This window comes from Vulpes lagopus, chromosome 1, assembly GCF_018345385.1.
Source record: "Vulpes lagopus strain Blue_001 chromosome 1, ASM1834538v1, whole genome shotgun sequence".
Taxonomy (NCBI): Eukaryota; Metazoa; Chordata; class Mammalia; order Carnivora; family Canidae; genus Vulpes; species Vulpes lagopus.
Genome location: NC_054824.1, coordinates 112,567,729 through 112,593,112, shown reverse-complemented (window position 1 = coordinate 112,593,112; position 25,384 = coordinate 112,567,729). Strand labels below are relative to the sequence as shown.

Here is a 25,384-nt window from a genome sequence, read left to right as displayed (position 1 = left end):
GTATGTTCCCATGGTTTTTTCCCAAACAACCAACCTGACACTCCTAGTCTTTAACCGAAGAGCAGAAGTAGAAAAAGGATATAGAGACTTCTAGCTTTCCATAAAACTGCCATTCGCAAAAATGCTTTATGCCACCCATTTCCCCTTGCGGCTGGCTGGATGTCATTAAAGGGGACAGAAGAGGGGATGGACACAGCAGACCAAAACCCGAGGCAGTTTCTGACCTTCAGGAAAATTACCAGTGAGTCCGAGCTGGGTCTTTGAGCAATGACAGAGGAGAGGAGTGAGGATACAGGGTTAGGGACAGTGGCTGGGGACAAAGCTGGTGACCCATCTCCCACCCCGACACCGACGAGCACTGCTGCCTAAGCATTCACGTGGGAGGCGACACGGCAGGAGACAGAGGGACTCACGGGGCTGACAGGGTCATTCTGACATCAGAGCAGACACCTGTCTTCCTTGCACATGTGAAAAGATGGGTCAGCTTCGGGGCTGGAGGGAAGAGCCACCTGTGCTGTCCTGAGGCAGTTCCAGACATGGGCCCAAGGAGAACCTGCACACTCAGTCTCGTCGGTGCCTGGACGAGGGGGGTCCCTGCTGAACGGCCACCTGGCCATGTGCTCCCTGCTCCCATGGCCCCCCTTAGCCACTCGGAGTCATAAAACTGTCACCCGACTAGGCCCTGCAGCTCCATGCAAGGCAGCATGCAAGCAAGTACCTTAATGATAACGTCGGCATAGGACATGGGGTCGCCATCCACGGTCTCCACTGGGATGTCATAAGACACCGTGTACTTCAGGAAGCCACCAAATGCAGTCAGCTGCAGTAGGTAAACGAGAGTGAACACGAGGGCAAGCAGCCGCAGCCCCTCGGGAAGAGAAAGCGGTGGCCAGGATCCATCAGGAACGACCAGGCTGCAAGGCGGCCTGGTGGCCACAGCATGTACGCAAGTTCACATTAAGGCAGTGAAAAGAGAGCCTATTATACGAATATTTTGTTTAATCAATACTACCAAAATGCATGATGTCATTTAAATGTACAGAAGAAAGATGTACTCCTTCTTGGAGAGCCCAAGGTTAATGAGCATAAATGTCTGTGAATCACACAAGAGACGTGGATTTCATTTCAGTCCTTTAGGATTTAGGAGTTAGATCCACGACGAGAATTCCAACATTCTGATTTCATCGCCCTCCTTGTAGGAGAACAATTAGGAACGTGACTTATCAGCTAAAAGACTGTTTTTCTTCCTGGTCATATCCTTTACTGTAAAATGTGGATTTGCTTTATGATAGGTGTGTTACAACAATGTTTAGAATCCAGTCCTTGTACCAAAAAATTGGAAAAGTGATCTTAACAGAAAAAAAAGAAAAAAATCAATGACTTTTGGTGACACAATCACATTATAAACAGAACATGTCTTCTAGGCTTATAATTTGATGGGAAAACAATATTTTCGAAATATGAACATGACATAACCTAAATCTAAACAAAATAAGTTATAAAATTAAAATATGGAATCCCTGGATGGCGCAGCAGTTTGGCGCCTGCCTTTGGCCCAGGGCGAGATCCTGGAGACCCGGGATTGAATCCCACGTCGGGCTCCCGGTGCATGGAGCCTGCTTTTCCCTCTGCCTATGTCTCTGCCTCTCTCTCTCTCTCTCTCTCTCTCTCTCTCTCTCTCTCTCTGTGACTATCATAAATAAAAAATAATAATAAAAATAAAAAAATTAAATTAAATTAAAATATAACCAGCAAATGAAGTAGAAACTTCCCAAGCCATAAGGCCTACACGACTATGAAACATACCACTACTTCAAGACAAACCAAATGCACAGTGCGGGTGAGCATGGAGCTCGAGTCATGAAGGTAGAGTCCACTGAGTATATTTCCAGATCATCAGAATCTGGAGAGAAGTGGCATTACTGGTGAGGAGGAAGGAGACAATGGCATTGAAGGGAGAGATTAAATCACATGAACCAAATTCCCACTTTGCAGAATCACCAGGTTGCATGTTCTTAAAAGTATTTTATCTGTTGGTAAATGTGAACATTGGGTGAGAAACAGTCCATTTGGATATTGAAACTGGCAAGACACCAGCCCCAGGGCACAGCCTTTCCTGCCCAAGTGCCTTCTCTTGTGCCAGGCTCTCCACCGAGCCCTACAGTAAGTACAGGCTGGGATGTGATGGATGCTGCACAGAGGCCCATGTGATCCAGAAACCCAGAGGAAAGTAGAGAGCCTGTCATGGGCGGAGGGGACAAGACTCCCTACAACTGGCTGCCTGTGACCGACGTGGCCAAGAGGAAAGTTCATATTTTGATGATGTAATAAAGTCACACAAGGATAAACAAGACCATGTGAGTCAGGTATAAATAAATGCTGAATAATTATCTGGCAAACCCTGGAGTGACCATAAGATGAACCTGAATCCTTAAATTGCCAACAGAGGCTCTTTCTTAATGTGCTCTGAGATCTTTGCCCAAGAGTGTTACTTTGGGCGATGGGCCTACCTTGTTTCCGAGGTAGGCCTCCGGGGCCGACCAGTAATACTTGGAAGTCAGCCTCTGCATGACCACCGAGTTGTTGATGCTAATCTGATGACGCCCACCCAGTGAGTCTTGCTGAGACCGGATCTTGCTTGAACTGATCAGATCAGTGACCAGCCACCCAGACATATCTTTCACCTTAAAAAGAGATTCAGAATTTCAGAATGTGAAATAGAAGTCACCTCAGATTTCACCCAGTCCAGTACTAGTATCCTCACAATGAAGAAACAGACTCAGAAAGCTGAGCTAGGGACAGAGTTAATACGTTGTGGCCATAGAACCACACGACTCGTGACCCTTCTACTTGCCAAAAGACCAAGAAAATCTCAGAATGAGTCAAACACTCCTCAGACCCCCAGATCACTTATAAGCAAGTAGGTGAGCAAAACTGTCAAAGGCCACGGATATATATTTTTTAGATAAAAAAAATACCAAGACCTTAATAAGTGCATTGAACAAAACGTCTTTTGCTAACTGGTTTTTTTTCATCATTGCTTCCTGCTTTTCACCAAAAAGCTGAAAAGTGTATGAAAATAACCTCCAGATCCTATCCTCCTAATTTGTCAGCTACAAAGAGATGACAAGCCATCACCCAGCATGGTGGCCACAGGGACTCACCTTCATTCTCAGGTACTGATGGGGATTCCCACTCCCTCCCCCGTGTTGCTCCCACTCCTCACCAACCTGCCAGTGAGGGAGGGAGGGAGGGAAATGGAGTCAGGGACTAACACCCCCTCTACCCTGAATACAGCTCTTCTGAGATGGCCTTGGGGAGGCCAGGTGGTTGTGGATGAGCCCTGTGCCCTGCGGTCCTCCCTGACCTCCAGCCATTACACTGTCCTCCCCAGGCACCATTTGGCATCCCCCTAGGACTCCCCATCCCCAGAACCACTGAGGATATCCTACCTGCCCTCATAATTCCTGTGTCCTTTGCTGTTGTTCCTAACCTCATCAGGTTCTCTGAGCTAGAACATTCTGCATGGCCTCATGTCCTGATGTGCTTCCTGGCCTGAGACCAGGGCAGAGCAGTGGGTCCCAGATCTCACATCTGGCCCTACAACTAGATGCATTTCCCCACAGAAGAAATGTAAACACTACACATTCTACATCTATTGTTTGGATTGGGAAATGTATGTGGGAACAAACACATAACCAAGAAAGAAACTTTTATGACACTTTGGTGGCAGGCTGCCTCTGATCCATGTCGTCATCATTCCAAATGGCCAGGGGCGGTGGTACAGGGAAATGCAGCCCCCATGCTTTAGAACACAACCCCCAGAGAGCTCATTTGAGGTGCCACACATCCCAAATCCGGGCTCAGGGAAGGTACCCTCACCTGACTGAGGGACCAAGAAAGGCTGTCACAGACATCAGAGACGCCAAAGCAGAAGCACTCTGAGCAGCCCTCAGGGTTTCTCTCCTTCAAGTTATAGAATCCTGGCTTGCAGAGGTCACAATTGTCTCCCTCAACATTTTCCTGCACATAAGAGAGAAAAGATTAGCTTTGAAACCAATGTGTCCAGGTAGATAGAAGCAAGTGACAGTAACATGACATTAACAAAGAAGGTGTTTGGTGATCCAGACAAATACGTGAATAAACAGATGCTCAAAGTAAATGTAAAGCCTCATGAAGTCATTATTTCCAGAATAGATATTTTGAAATTATTACCACCTAGTTTGTAGTCAAGAATGAGGGTCAGGATCCTAGAGCTTGGTCATTATAGTGAAATGACTTTTTTTGTATGCTTTGTTTTAGATTTTCCATTTTTGCTGATCTTCCAAGAATTTAAAAACCTGAGGAGAGCTATATAATTGTCTCCTTAATAAATGCTCAAGATTATTTTCAGCCACTTATAACATGTGCTTAAGACTCTGCTTACATGGGGAGAAACATATCAGACATAATGGGAAGTCCTACAAATTTTGGTTATTGTGAGAAGATGGATATTAATACCAGATGGCAAAAAACCCCACCTCCCTGGACCCCAATTACTGTGTTTTACATCATTGTCCAATTCCTTTTTAAGAGAAATCTAAAATAATATATCTTCCTTTAAATAATATTTTTACAAATGTAATACTTATCTGGTTCTCCCCTAAACACAAAGCTGGAACAGAATGTCAGAGAAGAGATAATGGCCCAGGCCTAAGAAATGCAGTATTCAGTTTCATCTGGGGAGTCACAGAAATAACTCTGGAATATTTGGCCATTGCCCAGAAGGCACCAAAAAAGGCAAACAGGGTGCCCATTTAAAGCCAAGGACATAGACTGCGACATAACATTATGGGTCTCAGGAAGGTGCGGGAAAGCAGGGTTCCATTTCAACCTTGCTGCTTTGCTCAAGACCTGATCCTTGAACCTATGGAATGTGTTCCTTTCTCAGGACACCTCAAAGGAAACGCAGGGTCATTTTTAACTCCCACACCTACCTTACAGAGACAAGGCTCTGAGCACGGGTCCTCGTTCACACTCCCAGCCCGACTACACTCACAGCGGATGCAGGCTGGATAAGCCTTGTAACCAAATTGGCAGCGATCACATTTTTCTCCTGCATAGCCTTCCTTGCATGGACATTGACCTGGCTGCTTCCCTGCAAAGAAAAGGATGGCAGTGGCCCAAAAGGAGGGTAAAATGTTAAAGCCGGGGTTGGCAAACTATTTCTGTAAAGGGCCAGAGACGAACTAGTTCAAGTTTGTTGCCAAAGAATCTCTGTTGCAATTACTTACTTTTGCCATAACTGCTTGAGAGCAGCCTTACATGATACATAAACAGATGGGCACAGCTCTGTTCCAATAAAACTTTATTTACAAAAACAGGCGGTGCGGTGGTATGCCACATATGGCACATGGCCCACAATTTGTTGACCCTTGGTTAAAAAAAAGAAAATGGAGATGAAAAACAGAGGCTGATGGGACTCTCAGATGGTGCAGCGACTCTGGAAAACAGTTTGGCACTTCTTCAAAATATGAAGCATAGAGTTATTCTGTGACTCAGCAATTTCACTCCTAACCATTAACCTAAGAACAATGAAAACATACATCCACAAAAAAGGTACACAGGAATGATAGTAGCAGCATTATTCACAATAGCCAAAAAGTGGAAACGAATGAAATACTCAACTGATGAATGGCTATATCACATGTGGCATATACATATGATAGAGTTGTGTTCAGAAAAAAAAAAGAGAGAAAGAGAGAGAGAGACTGAAGGACCAGTAGAGGCTACAGAATGGATAAACTTTGAAACATGACACTAAGAAAAAGAAGCCAGTCTCAAAAGGCCATACACTGTATAGTTCTGTTTATAGGAAATGCCCAGAATAAGCAAATCTTTGGAGAGAAAGTAGATCAGTGGTTGCCTAGGGCTGGGGTGGAGGGTGTGGAGGGAAGTAGAGAGTGATTACCAATGGGGAAGGGGTTTCTTTATGGGGTGGTGAAAATGGTCTAATAGTAGGCTGTGTTGATGGTTACACCCACAAAAATACCCCCCCCCCCAAAAAAGCTACTGAATCATACATCATAGGTAAATTGTGTGGTAGTGAAGTATCACAAAATAAAGCTGTTTTCTTTTTTTTTTTAAAGCACAAGGGAAATAGTAAAGGGCAATGAGTACTATCTCTGATTTTACTGCCAACCCTGAAACTTTCTAGTTGTGGAGCTTCAGCCAAGTTTCTTAACTGCTCTGAGCTACAGTTTCCTTGCCTATAAAATGTGTTAAATAATTTCTATCTGCTATGGTTGAATGTTTAAAAGGATACATTTTTTAAATGATATATTTTTTAAAATGAACCCAATCAAGGGTAATTGTCACTACAATCAACATCATCCTCATTATCATTAGCATCCCATTACCAGTCACATGTAAGAATTAATTCGATTCTGTAAATTACCCTCCGCATTGCCCCACAGTTGGCACATCCTTCCCTGCTGATCAATATCTATTTTAACTGCTAGTGACAGAAAATTAGATGAGGTCACAGAAGTCTCTGAACAGATGCAACCTTTTCAGGAGATTCTGGTATTTGCAAGTCATTTGCAGTTTTCGAAACAGAAAGAACACTGACATTTACAAAGTTAGCAGGAGAATTTGTTTGCTTTGTGAGATGACGTATGTAAAAGCCTTGTGAGTGTCTTCTAAGAGCTAAATAGAGGAATTGCTATTTACTGTGTTCCCCCTTATGGCTCTAAACTGAACCTTATTTCTTCTCTCCTTGAATGTTCAATTATCTGCTCAAATGTCATTTCATCACTACAACATTGCCCTCTTTACACCCCATCTCCCTCCAATCATGATTCCTAATTGTGCTGCGTGCCCATAGCACTCATCCCTACCCAGAGTTACATTAGGCATATACTTGTTTGTTGAGTGTCTGCCTGTGAGCAGGAATTTTGATCATCTTGTTCAAGTGCATATTCCTGGGTCCTAAAAAATTGCCTGACACATAATATTGTTTGGTAGGTATTGTGTAAACAAAAGATTCAAATCACCTAATTTCTATCCAATGGTGATAGTTCCACCAGGTACAGATCTTCAACCAAAAAAAAAAAAAAAATCAAGCACAGAAACGAATCAAATACCTACCTTTGTGTAAGCCAGATTGGAGCTCATCTTTAATACAGACAGAACTGAGAGACCCGAAAGGGTCACAGTCACAGGGACGACAAGGGTTGTCCTCATAAGGAGACACCTGAAAGGCAGATTTTGTCCTGAATTATCTTACTAGAGTTAAAAGCAATATTAGGAATAATATCAACAATAATACCAATGACACGGTATTGGTTTTTTTCACTGAGGATGTGACTATTATCATGATTTTGTATACCCAGGGAGTATAGGTCTCAGGAAAATAATGTGAGCTCAAGACAGAAAGCCCCAAACATTTTTTGATAGGACAGCAGCTGGTATCATTAGCACAGTGACATCCTTTCCTACAACTGCTGCTACATGGCTCCCCTCACTCCACTATTTCTCACAGCCATATAAAAGAAGCATCACCTAGACCAGACCACTGCAGAGAACCAGGTGATAACTACATATTAGGTCAACCGAGGATGGACTGAGCACTTCCTACAGGCAAGATATAGCTGCAGTAGTTTTTGGCTGACTCTTCACATTCACAGTTAGTATTACAAAACCAAGATTACACAGCCAGTAGGGCCCCAAATCCAAGTTAAATAACAATGAACATCCTACTCTGAGCAAGAAAACAGGACAGAAAGAGTAGGAAACAGGTGTCTGAAAGATGCTATTAGCACAATAAGAATAGAAAAGGAAATAATCACAAAAGGAAACAAGTTTCCAATACTGAAGTTGACTATTGGTGGTCTCTTTTCCACCTTAAAAAGGCAATGAAATTCAGCCATGGTGAAGAAACGCTCTTACCTTGTGTGGTCTATAGTATCCATCAATACAGGTTTCACAATTGATTCCCATGGTGTTCTGCAGGCAATTGATGCAAACCCCTCCTCCTTGGAACTGTCCAACAGTATTCAAACTTCTCCTCTGATGTGCAACACTTTCATCATAGTAACAGTCTTGGGCTTTATTGTGACAATTACATTCTAGGAGAATTTTAACATATCAATTAATATATTATGTCTTATATAAAGAAAAGCTTTCCCTCCCTAAATACGTTTCTATGACCATAAATTCAATTAAAATCCCAGAATAAGTCATTTTAATAGGATATGGGCAATCTTATGGAGGACAATTGAGAGTAGCCATCAAAATTATGAACATGCATACCCATTTGACCCCTCAACCTATCTTCTAGGATCATAATCCTGCAAAAGTACCTGCACTTAAGAACATAAAGGCTTATTCATTGCACCACTGTTTGTTAACAAAAAATAGGTAACGACCAAACTATCCATGGATAGGTAGCTATTTTAATTATACTGCATCTATGTAATGGAATTCAGTAGTACTGTTTTCAAAAAACAGCATTTCAATAGAGAACAAACTGGTGGTTACCAGAAAGGAGTCTTGTGGGGGGTGGGTAAAATTGGTGAAGGGGATGAAGTGCACACTTATCATGACGAACATTGAGTAATGTATAGAATTGTTGAATTACTGTATTGTAGACTCGAAACTAACATAACACTGTGTGTTAATTATACTGGAATTAAAATAATAAAATAAAATAATAAGAATAGCAATTCATATTGCTAAAAGAGGAAAAATTTCAAAACATATTGTTAAATACAAAAACAATGTATAGAATGGCATGCAGAGCATGGCAGGTTCTATGTACAAATTATGTTGGGGGAAGGAATATGTTGATATATGCTTCATTTGCATAAAAATTTCAGAAAGAACATAGTAAGAAATAGTAAAAAGTGGAAAGGATGGAGACAAAATGGAAACAATACTTTTTACTACATATTTTTACATATTGGTAGATGTTGGAATTGTGGGAATATATTGCCTACTTAAAAATTAAATCCAAGTTAATAAAGAATAAATTACCATATGGGAAGAAGAACCGTAGGTAAAATAGCAAATCCCTAAAGATGCATGTGGGCCTTAATACTTTAAACTGTATTAAGGTAATAAGGAACTACTTGAATATCTAAGAAAACAAGTTACATACTAATCACAATGTTAAGCCATCATAAAACATATTAAAAAGGAAAATAACTACATTCTTCCATTCTCAATGGACCTACTTTCACACGTGTTGCCAGCAGAAACAGTGCCGGGCCGCCAGGGCTGCTGGTGGTACCCCGGACAACACCTACTGCAGCTCTCTCCACAGGTATTATGTTCACACTGACACTGTAGTTTCTAGAAATAAGGAATACAAAATTGCATCTGGAAATTAACCTGTATATTTTTGTAACTTTATTTTTAAAAGAACTTATCAAGTCACATATCTAGCACGATGGTACAACTGAGGACATATGGTTATATCAAAACATATTGGCATTACTTTTTAGAGAAAAATATATACATGTGACCTGGTTATAAACAGAAGTGAGGAGGAATAAAACAAAACTAAAAATAAAATGGGTTCATGAACAAAAAGTTTTCAAAATAAGATACACTGATATTAAGGGTTTATAAGCTCCCTGGGGTGCTTGGGTGGTTCAGTATGTTGAGTGTCTGCCTTCCGCTCAGGTAATGATCCTATGGTCCTGGGATTGAGTGCCACTTCAGGCTCCCTGTTGGGCAGGGAGCCTGCTTCTCCCTCTCCCTCTCCCTCTCTACTATCTTTCCCTCTATCTCAAAGAAAGAAAATCTTTTTTTAAAAAAGGGTTTATACATTCCTATTAATAATTTCCTTGATCTTCCTAGTTTTCAGCCTTGAAAGAGGTAATCCTATTCAAGAGTCAGAAAATCAAAAGACTGGTTGGGGGGGGAATAATAAGTCACTTCATTTAAGTTGTTTAAGAGGAGACAGTGTCATATCATTCACTTAGTATTATGCTAAAACGAGTAAACTTGAATTTCTATTGATTTAGTACCACAAACATGGAAGATGGAGAAAATGGGAGGAGATGAATAATTATTTTAAAAAATACATAAGCATAATTTATAACTGCATGGTTTTTGCTTTACGGTTGTTACAGAGAAAAGAGCTTCATAATTCAACAGGCCACTGAATTGTATACTTGAAAATGGTTAAAATGGTAAATTTTATGTTACCTATATTTTACCACAAAGAATTCATAGTAAATGCTTGATTAGAAATATATCTTCCAAACAAAAAATAAGAAAAGAAATAAAAGGTATCCTAATTTCTAAGGAAGAAATAGTAAAGTTTTCACTATGTGCAGATGACATATTACTATATATGGAAAACCCTAACAACTCTACCAAAAAATTAGTAGAACTAATAAATGAATTCAGTAAAGTTGCAGGATACAAAATTAATGTACATAAACCTGTTGCATTGCTATATACTAATAATGAAGCAACAGGAAGGAAAATTAAGAAAGCAATCGCATTTACAATTACACCAAAAACAATAAAACATCCAGGAGTAAATGTTACCAAAGAGATAAAAGAAATGTACTCTGAAAACAATAAAACACTGATGAAAGCATTTCGAGATGACACAAAGAAATGGAAAAAAACTCTATGCCCATGGATTGGAAGAACGAATGTTGTTAAAATGTCTATACTACCCAAAGTAATCTACAGATTTAATGCAATTCCTGTCAAAACACCAACAGCATTTTCACAGAATTAGAACAAACAATCCTATAATGTGTATGAAACCATAAAAGATCTCAAATAGCCAAAGCAATGTTGAAAATACGAAACTGGAGATATCACAATTCCAGATTTTAAGTTATATTACAAAGCGATAGTAATTAAAGCAGTATGTACTGGCAGAAAAATAGACACATAGATCAATGGAATAGAACAGAAAACCAAGAAATAAACCCACAATTATATGGTCAATTAATCTTTGACAAAGGAGGAATGAACATACAATGAGAAAAAGACAGCATCTTCAACAAATGGTGTTGGAAAAACTGATCAGCTACATGCAAAAGAATGAAACTTTTTTTTTTTTTACCATACACAAAAATAAAACTCAAAAGGGATTAAAGACCCAATGTGAAGCCTAAAACCATAAAAATCTTTGAAGAGAGCACAGGCAGTAATTTCTCTGACATAGACCACAGCAACATTTTTCAAGATACATCTCCCAAGGTAAGAGAAATAAAAGCAAAAATAAACTACTAGGACTACATCAAAATAAAAAGTTTCTGCACAGCAAAGGAAACAATCAACTAAAAGTAACCTATTTAATGGGAGAAGACATTTGCAGATGACATATCCAACAAAGAGCTGGTATCCAAAATATGTAAAGAACTGCTACAATTCAACACCCAAAAAAACAAATAATCCAATTAAAAAATGGGCAGAAGAAATGAATAGATATTTTTCCAAAGAAGACATCTAGATGGCTAATAAATACGTAAAAAGATGCTCAACATCACTCATCAACAGGGAAATGTAAATCAAAACTACAATGAGATATCACCCCTTACCTGTCAATGCCTAAAATCAACAATCCAAGAAACAACAAGTATTGGTGACGATGTGGAGAAAGGGGAACCAACCCTCTTGTACTGTTGGTGAGAATGTAAACTGGTACAGTCACAATGGAAAAGAGTATGGAGGGTCCTCGAAAAGTTAAAAATAGAACTGACCCTGATCCAGCAATTGTGCTACTGGGTATTTACCCAATAAATACAGAAATGCTAATTCAAAGGGGTACACACATCCTATGTTTATTGCACCACTATTTACAATAGTCGAACTATGGAAGCAGCCCAAATGTCCATCAATAGATGAATAAATAAAGAAGAAGTGGTATGTATACATAGAATGGAATATTATTCAGCCATAAAAGGAATGAAATCTTGCCATTTGCCACATGGATAGAGCTAGAGAGTATAATGCCAACTGAAATAAGTCAGCCAAAGAAAGGCAAAAATACCATATGATCTCACTCCTATGTAGAATTTAAGAAACAAAACAAATGAGCACAGGTGAGAAAAGAAACAGAGGCAAAAACCAAGAAACAGACTCTTAATTATGGGTAACAAACTGATGGTTATCAGAAGGGAGGGGTGTGGAGTACAGAGGCTGGGTGAAATTGGTGATAGAGATTAAAGACTATGCTTATCATGTTGAAAAAAAAATCTGCTTTGTCCTGGACATACTAGGAAAATGAAAAAAGAAACATATCCTCCCAAAAAAGTGTAATAAAATTGTTCAAAAAAATGAAACCAGTTAAATTATCTGAAGAATCTTTTTGGAGCATGATTTTATGCCTTTTGACATCTGCCTTGAGTAAAAAACAATAAGGCAAACACTGTAGCTATAACTTATATTTTAAAGTTTTAATATACTATAAAATACTAGAACTCACCTTTGTAGTTTCATCCCATGGGCAGCTACTAGCATGGCCATAACAAATACACATTCCTCCAACAGAAATGTCTTTGATGGAATAATAATACTAAGGAAAAGAAAGTGACAAACAAAGATTAAGGCTTCTTCTATTTAAGTTAAGAGAAAATGTTGGGCTCTCCAACAAATAGTTCAGTTGTTACTGGTAATCTAAAAAATAATTATTATACATTTTAAATTATATTTCATACACAAAGAATTCTTATGTTGATTTAAAATAAATGCCCAAATGAGCTCATCAACAGAAGTCAAAGTATAAGAGAAATTCTTAACTTGGCTGCACCTTATACCAGGCAGTCATATTCAAAACCCAGAACTAATAATCCTAAAAAATATTGCTACATTGAGTACAGCACTATATAACTGAATAGAGTACTTTATACAAAAGATAATAACTCATGACCAAGTAGGATTTTTCCCTAACATGAAAAGTTAGTCCAACACACAAAAATCAGTAAATGTTAATCCATCACCCTATTAATAGAATAAAGGTGAAAAAAATAATTTGATTATTTCAAGAGTCACAAAAACCATGGAACAGAATTTAACACCATTCATTAAAAAAACTCAGCAAACCAGTAGAAGAGAATCTGCTCAGCCCTAATAAAGAGAATCCATGAAAAACCGCGAGCTAGCAGTGAAGATTAAGTGCTTTCCTCTTACAATCTGCTCTCGTCATTTCCATTCCACATCTATGGGAGGTGTCAGCCAGTGCAATAATGCAAAAGAAAAGGAATCAAAAGCGTAAAGGGTGCACAGTAAGACGAAACTCTCATTATTTATAGATGATATTATTGTGTACTTGGGAAAATTTAAAAAAAAAGAAAAAAATCCATACTAGAAACTATCTGTGACTTCAGCAATATCCTAGTATGTAAAACCAATAAACAAAATGGACTATACTAGCAATGAACAATGGAAAAAAAATTTAGAAGGCAATCTATTAAGGCTAATGAGCAAAAATATATAACACTTAAGAATAAATTGAAAAGTAGATGTACCAAAAAACAAACAATAAAACACTCCCAAGAGGAACTAGAGAGGACCAAGACAAATGGAGACATACAGCATCTTCACGGATTAGGTGATCCAATATCGTCAAAACATCTTCCAAAATCCTTCCCAAACTGATCTATCTATACAGTGGAATCCCAATGAAAATCTTCGCAGGATTTTTTGGGGGAGCAGAAATTAACAAACCCATTCTAAAATTTATAAGGAGATGAGACAAAATGAGCCTAAAAGAGCAAAAGATCTTGAAAAAACTAGGTTGCACTTATTATAGTACCTGACTTCATTACTTAAGTCCAAAAAACTATAGCAATCAAGAAAGTTTGTTATTGGCATAAAGACAAATAGATCAATGGAATATCAGAGTCTGGAAATAGAAACAGACAATAGTAAGGTCAAATAATTTTCAATAAAGCACCAAAACAATTTTATGGAGAAAAGTACTTTCAACAAATGGTGCTGGAACAGTTGCATGCATATATGGGGAAACAAAAGGCCTTGACCTCTACCTCACACCAAACACAAAAATTAATTTGAAAGACGATAAATGTAAAAGCTAAAACTATAAAGCTACTAGACAGATGCGTAGGATAACATCCTTGCAAACCTGGAATAAAAAAGTACTTTTCAGAAAGGACAGAGAAAGCATTAAGTATAAAAGAAAAAATAATATACTGGACTTCATTAAAATTAAAACCTCTCAAATATCATGGGAATGTGAATAAGCAAGCTTCAAACAGAGAAGATATTTGCAACATAGATACCTGACAAAGGATTTGTACACAAAATATATAAAACTCTTTTACAGCTCTGTAATCAGGAGATAAAAATGATTTCAAATGAAAAATGAGCAAAAATATTCAATCAGACACCAATAAGCAACTACTCAACATATGTCATCAGGGAAATGCAAATTAACATCACAAGGAGGTGCCACCATATGCACATCAGAGTGACTGATGTGAAAATGGGTGACAATCCAAATCTGTGACAGTGTGCCATGCAACAGCAGGCTCACACATTGCTGGTCTGCAAAATGGTACAACTTTCCATAAGGCTTAACAAATTCTTAAATACTAAACACATAGCTACCCTCTAACTCAATAATTCCACTCCTGGTTTATCCAAGGGATTTGAAAATATGTGTCCACACAAGCCTTATACACTTACTTGAGATCTGTACATCTTCTTGAATGTTTTTTGAATGAGTTATAACTCGGACTTTAACATTTCCCTTTAAGTGAAAACAAGAGCAATATGCTTGCTGAAGATCAAACATGGAGCCAGACCAGAATGTGAAGAGCAATACCGCAACATTCACTACGTCACGTCATTATGGAATGGGGGGAGGGGGTCTGAGGGTAGGAGGTCAGAACCATCCCCCAGTTAAGAGGTAGCATGTTAAACAAAGCATATATAATGATCTTCAATGAAATAAGAAAAAAAAAAAAAGGCTAACCCAGGAGGACAAAGCCAACCAAAAAGAAAAATCTACTTTCCTTAAACAAAATAAACTTTTCACAATGGGCAGGAGCCCTGCCATGGACTCACTCGTCTTGTAACAATAGGATCAAGGTCTATAGGGTCACGGTGGCTCAGGGTCATGAGATCGGCATTGAGGGTTCTAATGCGCTGTAAGCGAAGGCGAATGTATCGTGCAGAAGTAAACTCCAACAGCTTGGGTGAAAGGTCATCAGCACTCGGTCTGCCATTGATTAGTGATGTATGAATCTAAAGATAAATGAACAAATGTCAATTTTAAGCAGGCAAAAATATATCCCTGATTGTTTAACTTCAGGACATAATCTTTACTGATACTATCTAAAATCAAACCAAACAACTAGATTCTTGTAGAAACCCAACATTTGTTAATTACTACTTGTGAACACCATGATCACAAAATATTTTCAGTTAATTTAAAGTTCCAGCATCTCAGAAATTGTTAGACAACTTAACGGGACCACTTCTCCCAGTGTCCAGGGTATTTTAACATGTATCATTAGGCTATGACTCCTCTGAAACAAATGCTAAATGCCCGGAACAGACTGAGGAGTGTGAGAGAAGGTGCCAGAAAGTTTTGTATACCCTCTCTCTTAATCTCTGCTCTTGAAAACAATGCAGGCTTGCTGCAGGATTCCTGCTGTAAAGAGTAGTCAGGAGAGGTTTTTAGTTTTATCTCTTCAGGCCAAGCACTACTAAAGAATGACTTGTTTTGGGGGGGCCTGGGCGGCTTGGTTGGTTAACTGACTAAGTTCAGTTCAAGTCATGATCTCAGGATCATGAGATTGAGCCCCTCACCAGGCTCTGCACTGGGCATGGAACCTGCTTAAGATTCCCTCTCTCCCTCTGCCCCTCCTTGCTACCTTGTCCCTGTGCTTCCTCTATTTAAAAGAAGAAGAAGAAGAAAATGGGGGGGGGGGAAGCCATTCTTTTTTTTAAAATATCTTATTTATTTATTCATGAGATACACACAGAGAGAAGCAGAGACACAGGCAGAGGGAGAAGCGGGCTCCCCGTGGGGAGCCCGATGCAGATCTTGATCTCAAGACCCCAGGATCATGACCTGAGTGGAAGGCAGATGCTCAACCACTGAGCCACCCAGATATCCCTAGAATGGCTTTTTTTTTTATTATACTCTGACTTTAATGAATGTGTACACTCTGTGGAATACTTCAAGAGCCATGGTTACACCAGTCCTTGGTTAAGAGCCAATCCTTAACACCTCTAGAGAAGAGAGGAGAATTTCACAGAGAAAACTAGAAACCACATCTTTCAGGAAGCATTTTAGCTCTCTCTTTAATATTTCAACATATGAGGACACCTGGGTGGCTCAGTCAGTTAAACCTCTACCTGATTCAGCTCACATCATGATCTCAGAGCCCTGGGATGGAGCCCTGCATCGGGCTTCCTGCTCAGTGGTGAATCTGCTTCTTCCTCTCCCTCTGTGATCTCTCTCACTTTTACTCTCTTTCAAATAAACAAAATATTTAATAAATATATTTCAACAAATGTTCATGCCCTGGTGTCATAGGAAAGATCTTTTAAGAGTATCTTTTAATTTAAATTCAATTTGCCCACATATAGTATAACACCCAGTGCTCATCCCATCAAGTGCCCTCCTCAGTGCCTGTCACCCAATTACTCCATCCCCCCACCCACTTCCCCTTCTGCAACCCTTTGTTTCCCAGAGTTAGGAGTCTCTCATGGTTTTTCTTCCTCTCTAATTTTTCCCCACTTAGTTCCCCCCATTCCCTTACATTCCCTTTCACTATTTCTTATATTCCACATATGGGTGAAACCATACGAAAATTGTCTTTAAGAGGATCTGAGAGTTACAGATCCATGGCAGACAGAAAATTGAAGAGCTCTTCTAGAAAGGAAGAAATCAATAAGATGAAATGTATGGGTTACAACATCAATCATTAGGAGACTCCTGTCAATACCTTAAACACAGCCAGATACTAGGTTAAAGATCTCTGTAATCTGTACTACAAGAGATCCACTTTTGTTGGCTCTTAAAACTGCTATCCTCACATCTGAGGTGAGGGCTCTGGAGAAAAACCAGATATTACTACAGTGGGCACAGTACCTCTCCATGCTCAAGTGGCACCAGTCTAGAATAGTAGGAGGTGCAGATCACTTCATCATCGGCCCTGTAGGTGGGTGGCCCCCGTCTTGGAGTGATATTGTAACGAGTCAAACACTCTGTGTCACTGACTGCATAGTACTGCCAGGGGCTAAATGTGGTGCCATCCAGAGAACGCTCCAAAATCCAGTTTCCAGGTCGAGGGGCGTTAGCGGCTTTGATAATGACATAGGCAACTTGAAAGACCTGAAACAAAGACACTGAGAAATCTTAATCAAGAATCAGTAGCAATGGCTCAAAAATAAAGCACCTCTTGAGAGAAGTATTGTTTGATGATCGCCAATGTCTCCTAAGGCTTTTGAGTGTAATTGCTTTATAAATGCTGATCAGAAATAGGTCTTATGAATGTTCTCCTGGTGACATCACATTTCAAAATAAACTTGAAAAAGCACTCACAAATAAATTTGTATTATTACAATTATTATTAACAGTATTAATATTAATATAAGTGCTTGTTTTCTTGTTTCTGGTATCTTTCCATCTGGATTCTGAATGATAATAGTGACATTACATTCCACCAACAGTAGCTTTAATGCATTTCTTTAAGTAATTTGGAAGTAACACATCTGAATATGAGGGGAAAAAGTCAGTCCACTACGTGTGTGCCTATTTGAATGACGTAAATCCAAAGCATGAACAATACCAAAGCTGACAAGGATGTGAACAACAGGAACTCCCGTTAACTGTTTATGGGAATGCAAAATGGTAAAGCTGCTTGCAAACGCAAGTTTCTTAAAATGTCAGTTTCTTAAAAAAATTAACCACATTCTTAGCATACATCCCAGCAACTGCATTCCTTGGTATTTACCTAAATGAATGGAAAACTTCCATAGATGAATAGATAAACAAAGTGTGATACATCTATACAATAAAGTATTATGTAATGATAAAAAGAAAGAAGCTCTCACACTACAAGCTAAATGCATGTTGCTAAGTGAAAGAGCCAATCTGAAAAGGCTACAATACAATACAATTCCTTATCCATTCTGGATAAGCTAAAAACACAGAGACAGTAAAAAGATCAACAGTTGCCAAGGATTGGGGGAAAGAGGGATGAATAGGGGCCCACAGAGGATTCTTAGGGCAGTGAAGCTATTCTGTACAATAGAATACCAATAGTTGGACAGCATAGTTGTGGACACATGTCATTACATATTTGTCAAAACCCATAGAATGTGCAGCATAATGAGTGAAAAAATGTAAACTAGGGACTTAATTAATAACAATATATCCACATCAGCTCATCAGTTGAAACAAATGTTTTACACTAATGCAAGATGAGAATAAGAAGGGGGATGGGTGCAGAGGAGTGAGGGCGATATGGGACTCTGTAGTTAACACACATTTTTCTGTAAACATTAAAAACTGAAAAAAAAAACATTAAAAGCTGTTCTAAAAGATGAAAAAGATTCACTGAGAAAGAAATAAAAAGTCAGAAAAGTGTAGAGCTGGCATACAGGGAAAAAGAGGATGTAGATGACCAAGGTATGAATAGACTAGCCAGGTAAATCTTGGATCTGGAAAGGGCTCTTGTCACTATGTAGCCTCAAATTCAGGATTAAGAAGGAATCATCTCTCCACCAACCAGCCCCTCCAGGACTACCACAGTGACAGGAAATTCATTTACTCCTAATATAGTTCTTTTGTTTTATGTAAAATTCCCCTGTTGGGGGATCTTTCCCTGGATTGATTCTCAAAGTGCCTCATAAATTCCACGCTCTGGAGCTGTGGAAAAGATGTTCATTGATTTCATGTAACTCTCCTTCAAACATTTAAATATAACAATCATATATCACCTCCAGAACCCAAAGTTGTCAGCCTCGACTTTCTGTTTACCTGAAAACACTCAGTCTCACAAGACCTCATTGCCTTGTCGTCATGCCCTGGACACAACCTTCCTTTAACCCACAGTTCCCGTGAACTGAATACAAAACTCCAAATGTTTTCTGAATTGGGAAAACAGTAAAAACATCATGTCCTTTGTTTCAGTAATTCAGCCTTAGCAAGCATTCACTTTCCTGTTAGTAAACCTAGATCACAAGATTGCAGGAGCAACAACACAGAAAAATGCCTTTTTCCATGTGAACCGCTATTTACTCTGGATTTCCTGTAACCCAAATTGATAGAGGATTTTTTTTAAAACCAAAGTGAAAAATTTTTTAATCTTTTAAATATATATGTTATATATGTAAAGAAATATGTATGCACATATGCGTTTATGTGAATGTATGTGTGTGTATATACATACATATGTGTATGCATTGGGAAGGAAGTTATTATTCACTTATTCTGAGTCTTATTGTCCCTGGATATTTTGCTTTTCTTGCTTTTGGGTTTAGCATCTTAGCCCTCTCCTATTCTGGGAACACAAGAGCTTCTTAATGTTAATCTGCCATAAACCAAATAATTTTATACTCACCTACTGAATCATTCTCTGGGAGAGACAATTATATTTCATTATCATAACTCTATTCACCTTCAAGAAAAAGCCTCCAACCAAGCTTAGTCTGCAACCTAATAGAAGTGTGTCTGGTATTTTGATAATCCATATTCATCATGTGCTATTTTCCTTTAACATGCAACCACTGCTTCTCAAGCATATTAGAAGTAAAACAACATTCTCAGGTTTTAGTAATGAGGAAAATGACCAGCTCTGTCCTGTTATTAATGCCTCGAAGTAGAACTGAACAGTCTATGTTTAAAAATCTAAAACCATTTTTATCAATTAAGGCTACTTTTTAAAAAAAATATTTTATTTATTTATTCATGAGAGACACACACACAGAGAGTCAGAGACACAGGCAAAGGGAGAAGCAGGTTCCCTGTAGGAGAGACTGATACCGGACTTGATCCCAGGACCCCGGGGTCATGAACTGAGCCGAAGGGAGATGCTCCCACTGAGCCACCCAGGTGTCCCAATGAAAACCACTTTTAAAAATTAAAATAATGCAAAGACTATTTTGTCCTGGCATAAACATCTCCAAATATTCTCCTGTGAACACAGTTCCATGAGTTTTATTTTTGAGTATTTATTTTAAAGAACCTTTTCCCCGATTTTATAATTCATATATTTCATAATTTGTTTCCCTGATTTACTAAATGTTAATGTTACTTAAATACTGAACACTTCTGAGAAGTACCTGGCAATTAATCTGATTGTGTCCTCTAGAACTAGTCCTGAAGTATATCCAGAGTTTGTTACACAGCTTGGGGTAGGATACTTCCACCTTCTCAAAGATCCTGTGCTGTCCTGGAGCATGTTGCCAGACTCCATCCTTCACAGTTTTCCACTGGTTTTTACAGTGGTGCCCAAACTAACTGAAGAGAGAACATTCTCATCTTTATGTATTGCTTGTCCAATTGCTTTACAAATACCTTCACCATAGAAGTAGAATTCCATGATCATGGAAACCCAATCATTCACCATTGATGAATATATTAAACTAGACCTTAAAAAATGGAGGTGCCCAAGGGCACCTGGGTGGCTCAGCTCAGCAGCTGACTCTTGATTTCAGCTCCAGTCATGATCTCAGGGTCGTGGGATTGAGCCCCATTTGGGGCTCCAAGCTCAGCAGGGAGTCTGTTTGAGATCCTCTCCTTCTCCTCCTCCCCCTACTTGTGCTCTTTCTTTCTCTCTGAAATAAATTAAAAAAAAATTTTTTTTAATGGAGGTGCCCAGTGAGACAGTGCAGTGGGGCAGCCCATTAGAGAGGGATAGAAGGAAAGGAAATTCGCAAAGACAGCTGAAATGAAATGCATTTACCTTCTGTTTTCCAGTTTCACATTTAAAATGGAAAGAACTAGTAGGATGACTTCATGTGTATTGAGAATCGTATGTGTATCATCTTATTTAATCCCAAACAACTCCTGAGTTCCAAATGATTGTTGTGCCCATTTTATATATTTGGAAACTGATATATAGAGAAATTAAGAGACGAGTTACTGAGCTGCAGATCCCAATAAGAACACTGGTCTCCAAATGTCCACATACACCTAAAGTTGACGAACTTCCCTTTTGTGGTCCCAAAATAAAAGACTCTTATATTCACTTGAATGCTGGGTTCACATACAAACAAGTGCAGTGGCAGCTGTTCCAGCTAACTCTGGAGTTTCTCTTGGGAGAGCCCAGGGTGAGGAGGGGGGTAGGAAAGGGAGAGAGTGTAAGAGACAAAAATGAATGACAGCTAATGCTTATGGAGCATTTACTGTGCCCAAGGACAATGCCAAGTGCTTCATTAGAATTATTAATGCTTCATTAGAATTATTAGCTTTTCTAATCCTACAGCTAAATTCTTCTTCTGAAGTACATATTGTTATTTCTGCCACTTTACAGATGAGAAAACCATGGAAAGATTTTGTAATTTCAAGATCTCACAGGTACTGAAATGTATACCACAGGGCTATGAGCCCAGCAGTAATGATAGTGATAGTACCCAATCACTATGCCATGCTTCTAGGGATGGCAAGAAAAAGGAAGGGCTAAGTTCCGGGCTGGGGAAAAAAAAATCCCAGGTTTTCCATGATTGCAGTACCATGTTCTTGTATTTTCTGCAAACTTGTGTCAGTTTTCATACTGACAGCTTATCCATCTACAAGAAAATAACACCAAATGGAAGAACAACCAGAGGGAAGAAACATCAGGACGATTCCGCAAGGAAGGAAATGTTTAATTCTTATCTTAATCAAGGCCTTGAGCTGTAGAGCTTGGCATTGTTCTCACAATCTCTCAATAGTCCTCAAGGTCCCCACATCTGAGATCAAAACACAAACCAAGAAAGGGACTGTAAACTATAAATCTGTGAAAGAGGAAGTGGAATTATGAAGCATCTAAACAGTTTGTCCTCGCTCAAGCTGTTATTGACTCCAAATGCATATGTTGAATCTAACCCCTATTACCTCAGAGTGTGACTATATCTGCAGATAGGGTCAAGATGTAATTCAAGTTAAATGAGGCCATGCAGGTGAGTCCTAATCTCATATGACCGGTGACTTTAGAAGAAGATTAGGACACAGTTGAGCACAGACTAAAGGTGACCATATGGGGACACAGTGAGAAGCCACATGCAAGCCAGCAAGATAAGTTCCAAAAATCAACCCTTCCAACATGTTAACCTTGAACTTTTAGCCTCCAGAACTGTGTTTATAAAAATTTCTGTTGTTTAATCCACACAGTCTTTGGTATTTGCAATGGCAGGTCTAGCAAATTAACATAAACTTTGATTCACCAATTGTGCATTGATAAGCAGGTGCATTGATAAGCACATAGAAAAAGTGAGGGATTCTATGTTAGTATATAGAATCTTAAGTGTTTGCCCAAATGAAATCCATGATATTTCCATGTATTTTTGTTGCTTTTTTTGTGTGCATGGTTGACTAAATTGCCTTTTTTTCTCCATATAAGGTTGGCTGAACACAAGCTGATGATGCAAAGTTTTCACTAGACTCAGTCTCTGTGGTCTTGCCAAACCTGCAGCTGATACAGCCATTTCAAAATCCACCTTCATCATGGTTTTACACCAAGTGACTTTTGTTAATGATCACTGGAATGCACATAAACAGTGTCACATCAATAAAGTAGATGTACATCAAACACCACTTTCTACAGAGGAATCCAGACAGGAATTTCCATGTGGGCCACTGTCTTAACCTAAATATATATTAAATCCACCTCAGGCACAGGCATCTGAAAAATACAGATTGCCTAATTCTCCAACATTGGAGGTTAATTACCAATGTATGTATGTGGAGAAGTCAAGTCTCTCCTCCCCACAGAAGCTCAGTTCCTCTCTGCTGGACCCCTGTGCATCATCTGTAGGAGGCCTTGATACCACTCAGGACCCCCACTGGAAATCCCCCATACAAGCACTTACCACCTCCATGGGAGTCACTAAACAGTGAACAGAGGAATGTTTTGTCTCTTACATGACGGAAAAGAGCTTTCTGCAGGCCAAAGATTTTTAGGTTATGAGTCAAATTACATTTTAAAAAGTTTAGTGTATTTGGTAAGTAATAGTGCTTAATTATCTCCTTATAAGTAGTGAATTTGTGTTTCATAAGCATTATTCCTTATGTTATTAGAACATAAAATTCAAAATGATCATTTGAATTAATATTTGTTACTCAAGAATATAGAAGTTATTATTTACTAGAAGGCCAATTACTACCACAGACACAAATGACTTCTGCTTTTAGGGTATCTATCACTCAAGCTCTTATTCAGTTGATAAACATGTGAAGTAGTGAAAGAAGTCTGGGGCTAAGAAATCTCCTTGGCACATAGAATATATGTGATACACATTGTAGGTAAATACACATTGTAGGTAAACTTTTATAGCCAATTACCTTAAAATGTCACTTATACCATATTTTAGTTTGCCATTTTACTGTTATCTCATTTTAGGACCAGGGTACAAAATTAACAGAAGGAAATATCTTTGTGAATGAGAAGAGAACTTTGGAATAAAACTAGGTTTGTTTTTCTTTAAATCTGGTGCTGTCATTTAAAGTGCAAAATAAACATGTCGGGATGTGGGTGGCTCAGCAGTTGAGTGTTTGCCTCTGGCTCAGGTCACAATCCTAAATTCCTGGGATTGAGTCCCACATCAGGCTCCTCACATGAAGCCTGGTTCTCCCTTTGCCTCTCTCTCTCTCTCTCTCTCTCTCTCTCTCTGTGGGTGTGTGTCTCTCAGGAATAAATGAATAAAATCTTTAAAAAAATAAAAATGTCAAAATCAAATCTTCTCCCCTCCCCCTGCCCCTTTCTTTTCCTTTTGCCTTTTCTTTTCTTTTTAAATATTTTATTTACTTATTCATAGAGACAGAGACAGACAGAGAGAGAGAATGAGAGAGAGAGAGAGAGAGAGAGGCAGAGACACAGGCAGAGGGAGAAGCAGGTTCCAGGCAGGGAGCTTGACATGGGACTCAATCCCGGGTCTCTAGGATCACGCCCTGGGCCGAAGGCGGCGCTAAACCGCTGAGCCACCCGGGCTGCCCTCCTTTTGCCTTTTCTTTTTATTTATTTATTTATTTATTTTTAAAGATTTTATTTATTTATTCATGAGAGACACGGGGGAATGGGGAGGGTGGGCAGAGACACAGGCAGAGGAGAAGCAGGCTCCATGCAGGAGCCCGATGTGGGACTTGATCCAGGGACTCCAGGATCAAGCCCTAGGCCGATGGCAGGTGCTAAACCACTGACCCACCCAGGGATCCCCCTGCCTTTCCTTTTTATTGCAGAGAGGAGGAACTGGCTACCAGTAGTGACAAATTTAGATTGGGTAGATTTCTTTCCTTAAATTTTTTAAGATTTGTGTCTCAGAAAATCAGTAATGGCCACTTTTGAAGCAAGCACAGATACTTCCAGTAGACATTGAGGGAAAGCCAAAAGTAATAAAGATGTTCACTGATAAATGGAGGGCACAGCAATATCTGCCCGTCCAAACAGTAAATAGTAATCTATAAACAGCAATCTGAAGATGGGAAAGGATATTCAGAACATCTGTCTGAAGGAATTGTGTTTTTCATCAACTAGAAAAGCTATTTGAAAAAGGACCCACCAGTAAGCTGTCCTATGGGCCACATGTCACAGTTTCCATTTAAGGACGACTAGTGGTATTTCAAAGGAAAAGTGTCGAGCCACTTTCAGAAGTCAAAACTGGAAAGGAAGGGCTTGGTTTTCATTCCCCGTCTCAGTGTATTTCTCCACATAATTGTTCCCAGCACTCAGTTGGGCCAAGTGCTCTGGAATGATTTCGCTAAGTTTTGTGGAAGATTAGTTGGAACCACCTCAAAAGCACAGGCAGGCATGTCATCAAATGTCCTTTGTGAGGATCTTCCCCTTTTTTCCCACCCTGTGTCATGTGGCAGCCCAGCACCCCTAGAATGAGATAAACCCACTTGTGAAATGGATTTAGAGGTCAAACACTGATTGAGCATCTGCTTTGTAATGAGGACTGTGGCAGATGCAACCAATACAGCAGCAGGTGGAGGACATGGTCAGCATGGGCAGGATGCCTTGATGGAAAAGCCAATGGTTAACCAAATCCCCAGGAAGACACAGGTGTTGAAGGTGTCTGGGTGTGGTGGGGGAAGCTAGCCTAGTCTGGAGAAGATGGGATGGTCGGGGAAGGCCTCTCTGAAAAGAGGTGAGGACTGAGGAGGAGATGCTTAGGTAAAGGGAGAGGAGGGACCAAGGGGCAGGGAGTGAAAAATCTGCAGGACCAGAGCACAGAGCAGTATAGAAATGGC

The 25,384-nt window shown here is 39.3% G+C and overlaps 1 protein-coding gene across 1 annotated transcript in view; it reads right to left on the bottom strand.

Annotated features, from left to right (window-relative positions):
* LAMA1 (laminin subunit alpha 1) overlaps nt 1-25,384 on the bottom strand; it is a 155,351-nt gene that overhangs the window by 83,586 nt on the left and 46,381 nt on the right. The window contains exons 4-13 of the mRNA XM_041763608.1: nt 17,081-17,323; nt 15,043-15,222; nt 12,440-12,529; nt 9,216-9,333; nt 7,930-8,108; nt 7,129-7,234; nt 4,977-5,137; nt 3,883-4,023; nt 2,511-2,684; nt 719-820 (exon numbers count right to left, since the gene is read on the bottom strand). Coding sequence (XP_041619542.1) covers nt 719-820; nt 2,511-2,684; nt 3,883-4,023; nt 4,977-5,137; nt 7,129-7,234; nt 7,930-8,108; nt 9,216-9,333; nt 12,440-12,529; nt 15,043-15,222; nt 17,081-17,323 — 1,494 coding nt within the window. The remainder of the gene's footprint in view (nt 1-718; nt 821-2,510; nt 2,685-3,882; nt 4,024-4,976; nt 5,138-7,128; nt 7,235-7,929; nt 8,109-9,215; nt 9,334-12,439; nt 12,530-15,042; nt 15,223-17,080; nt 17,324-25,384) is intronic.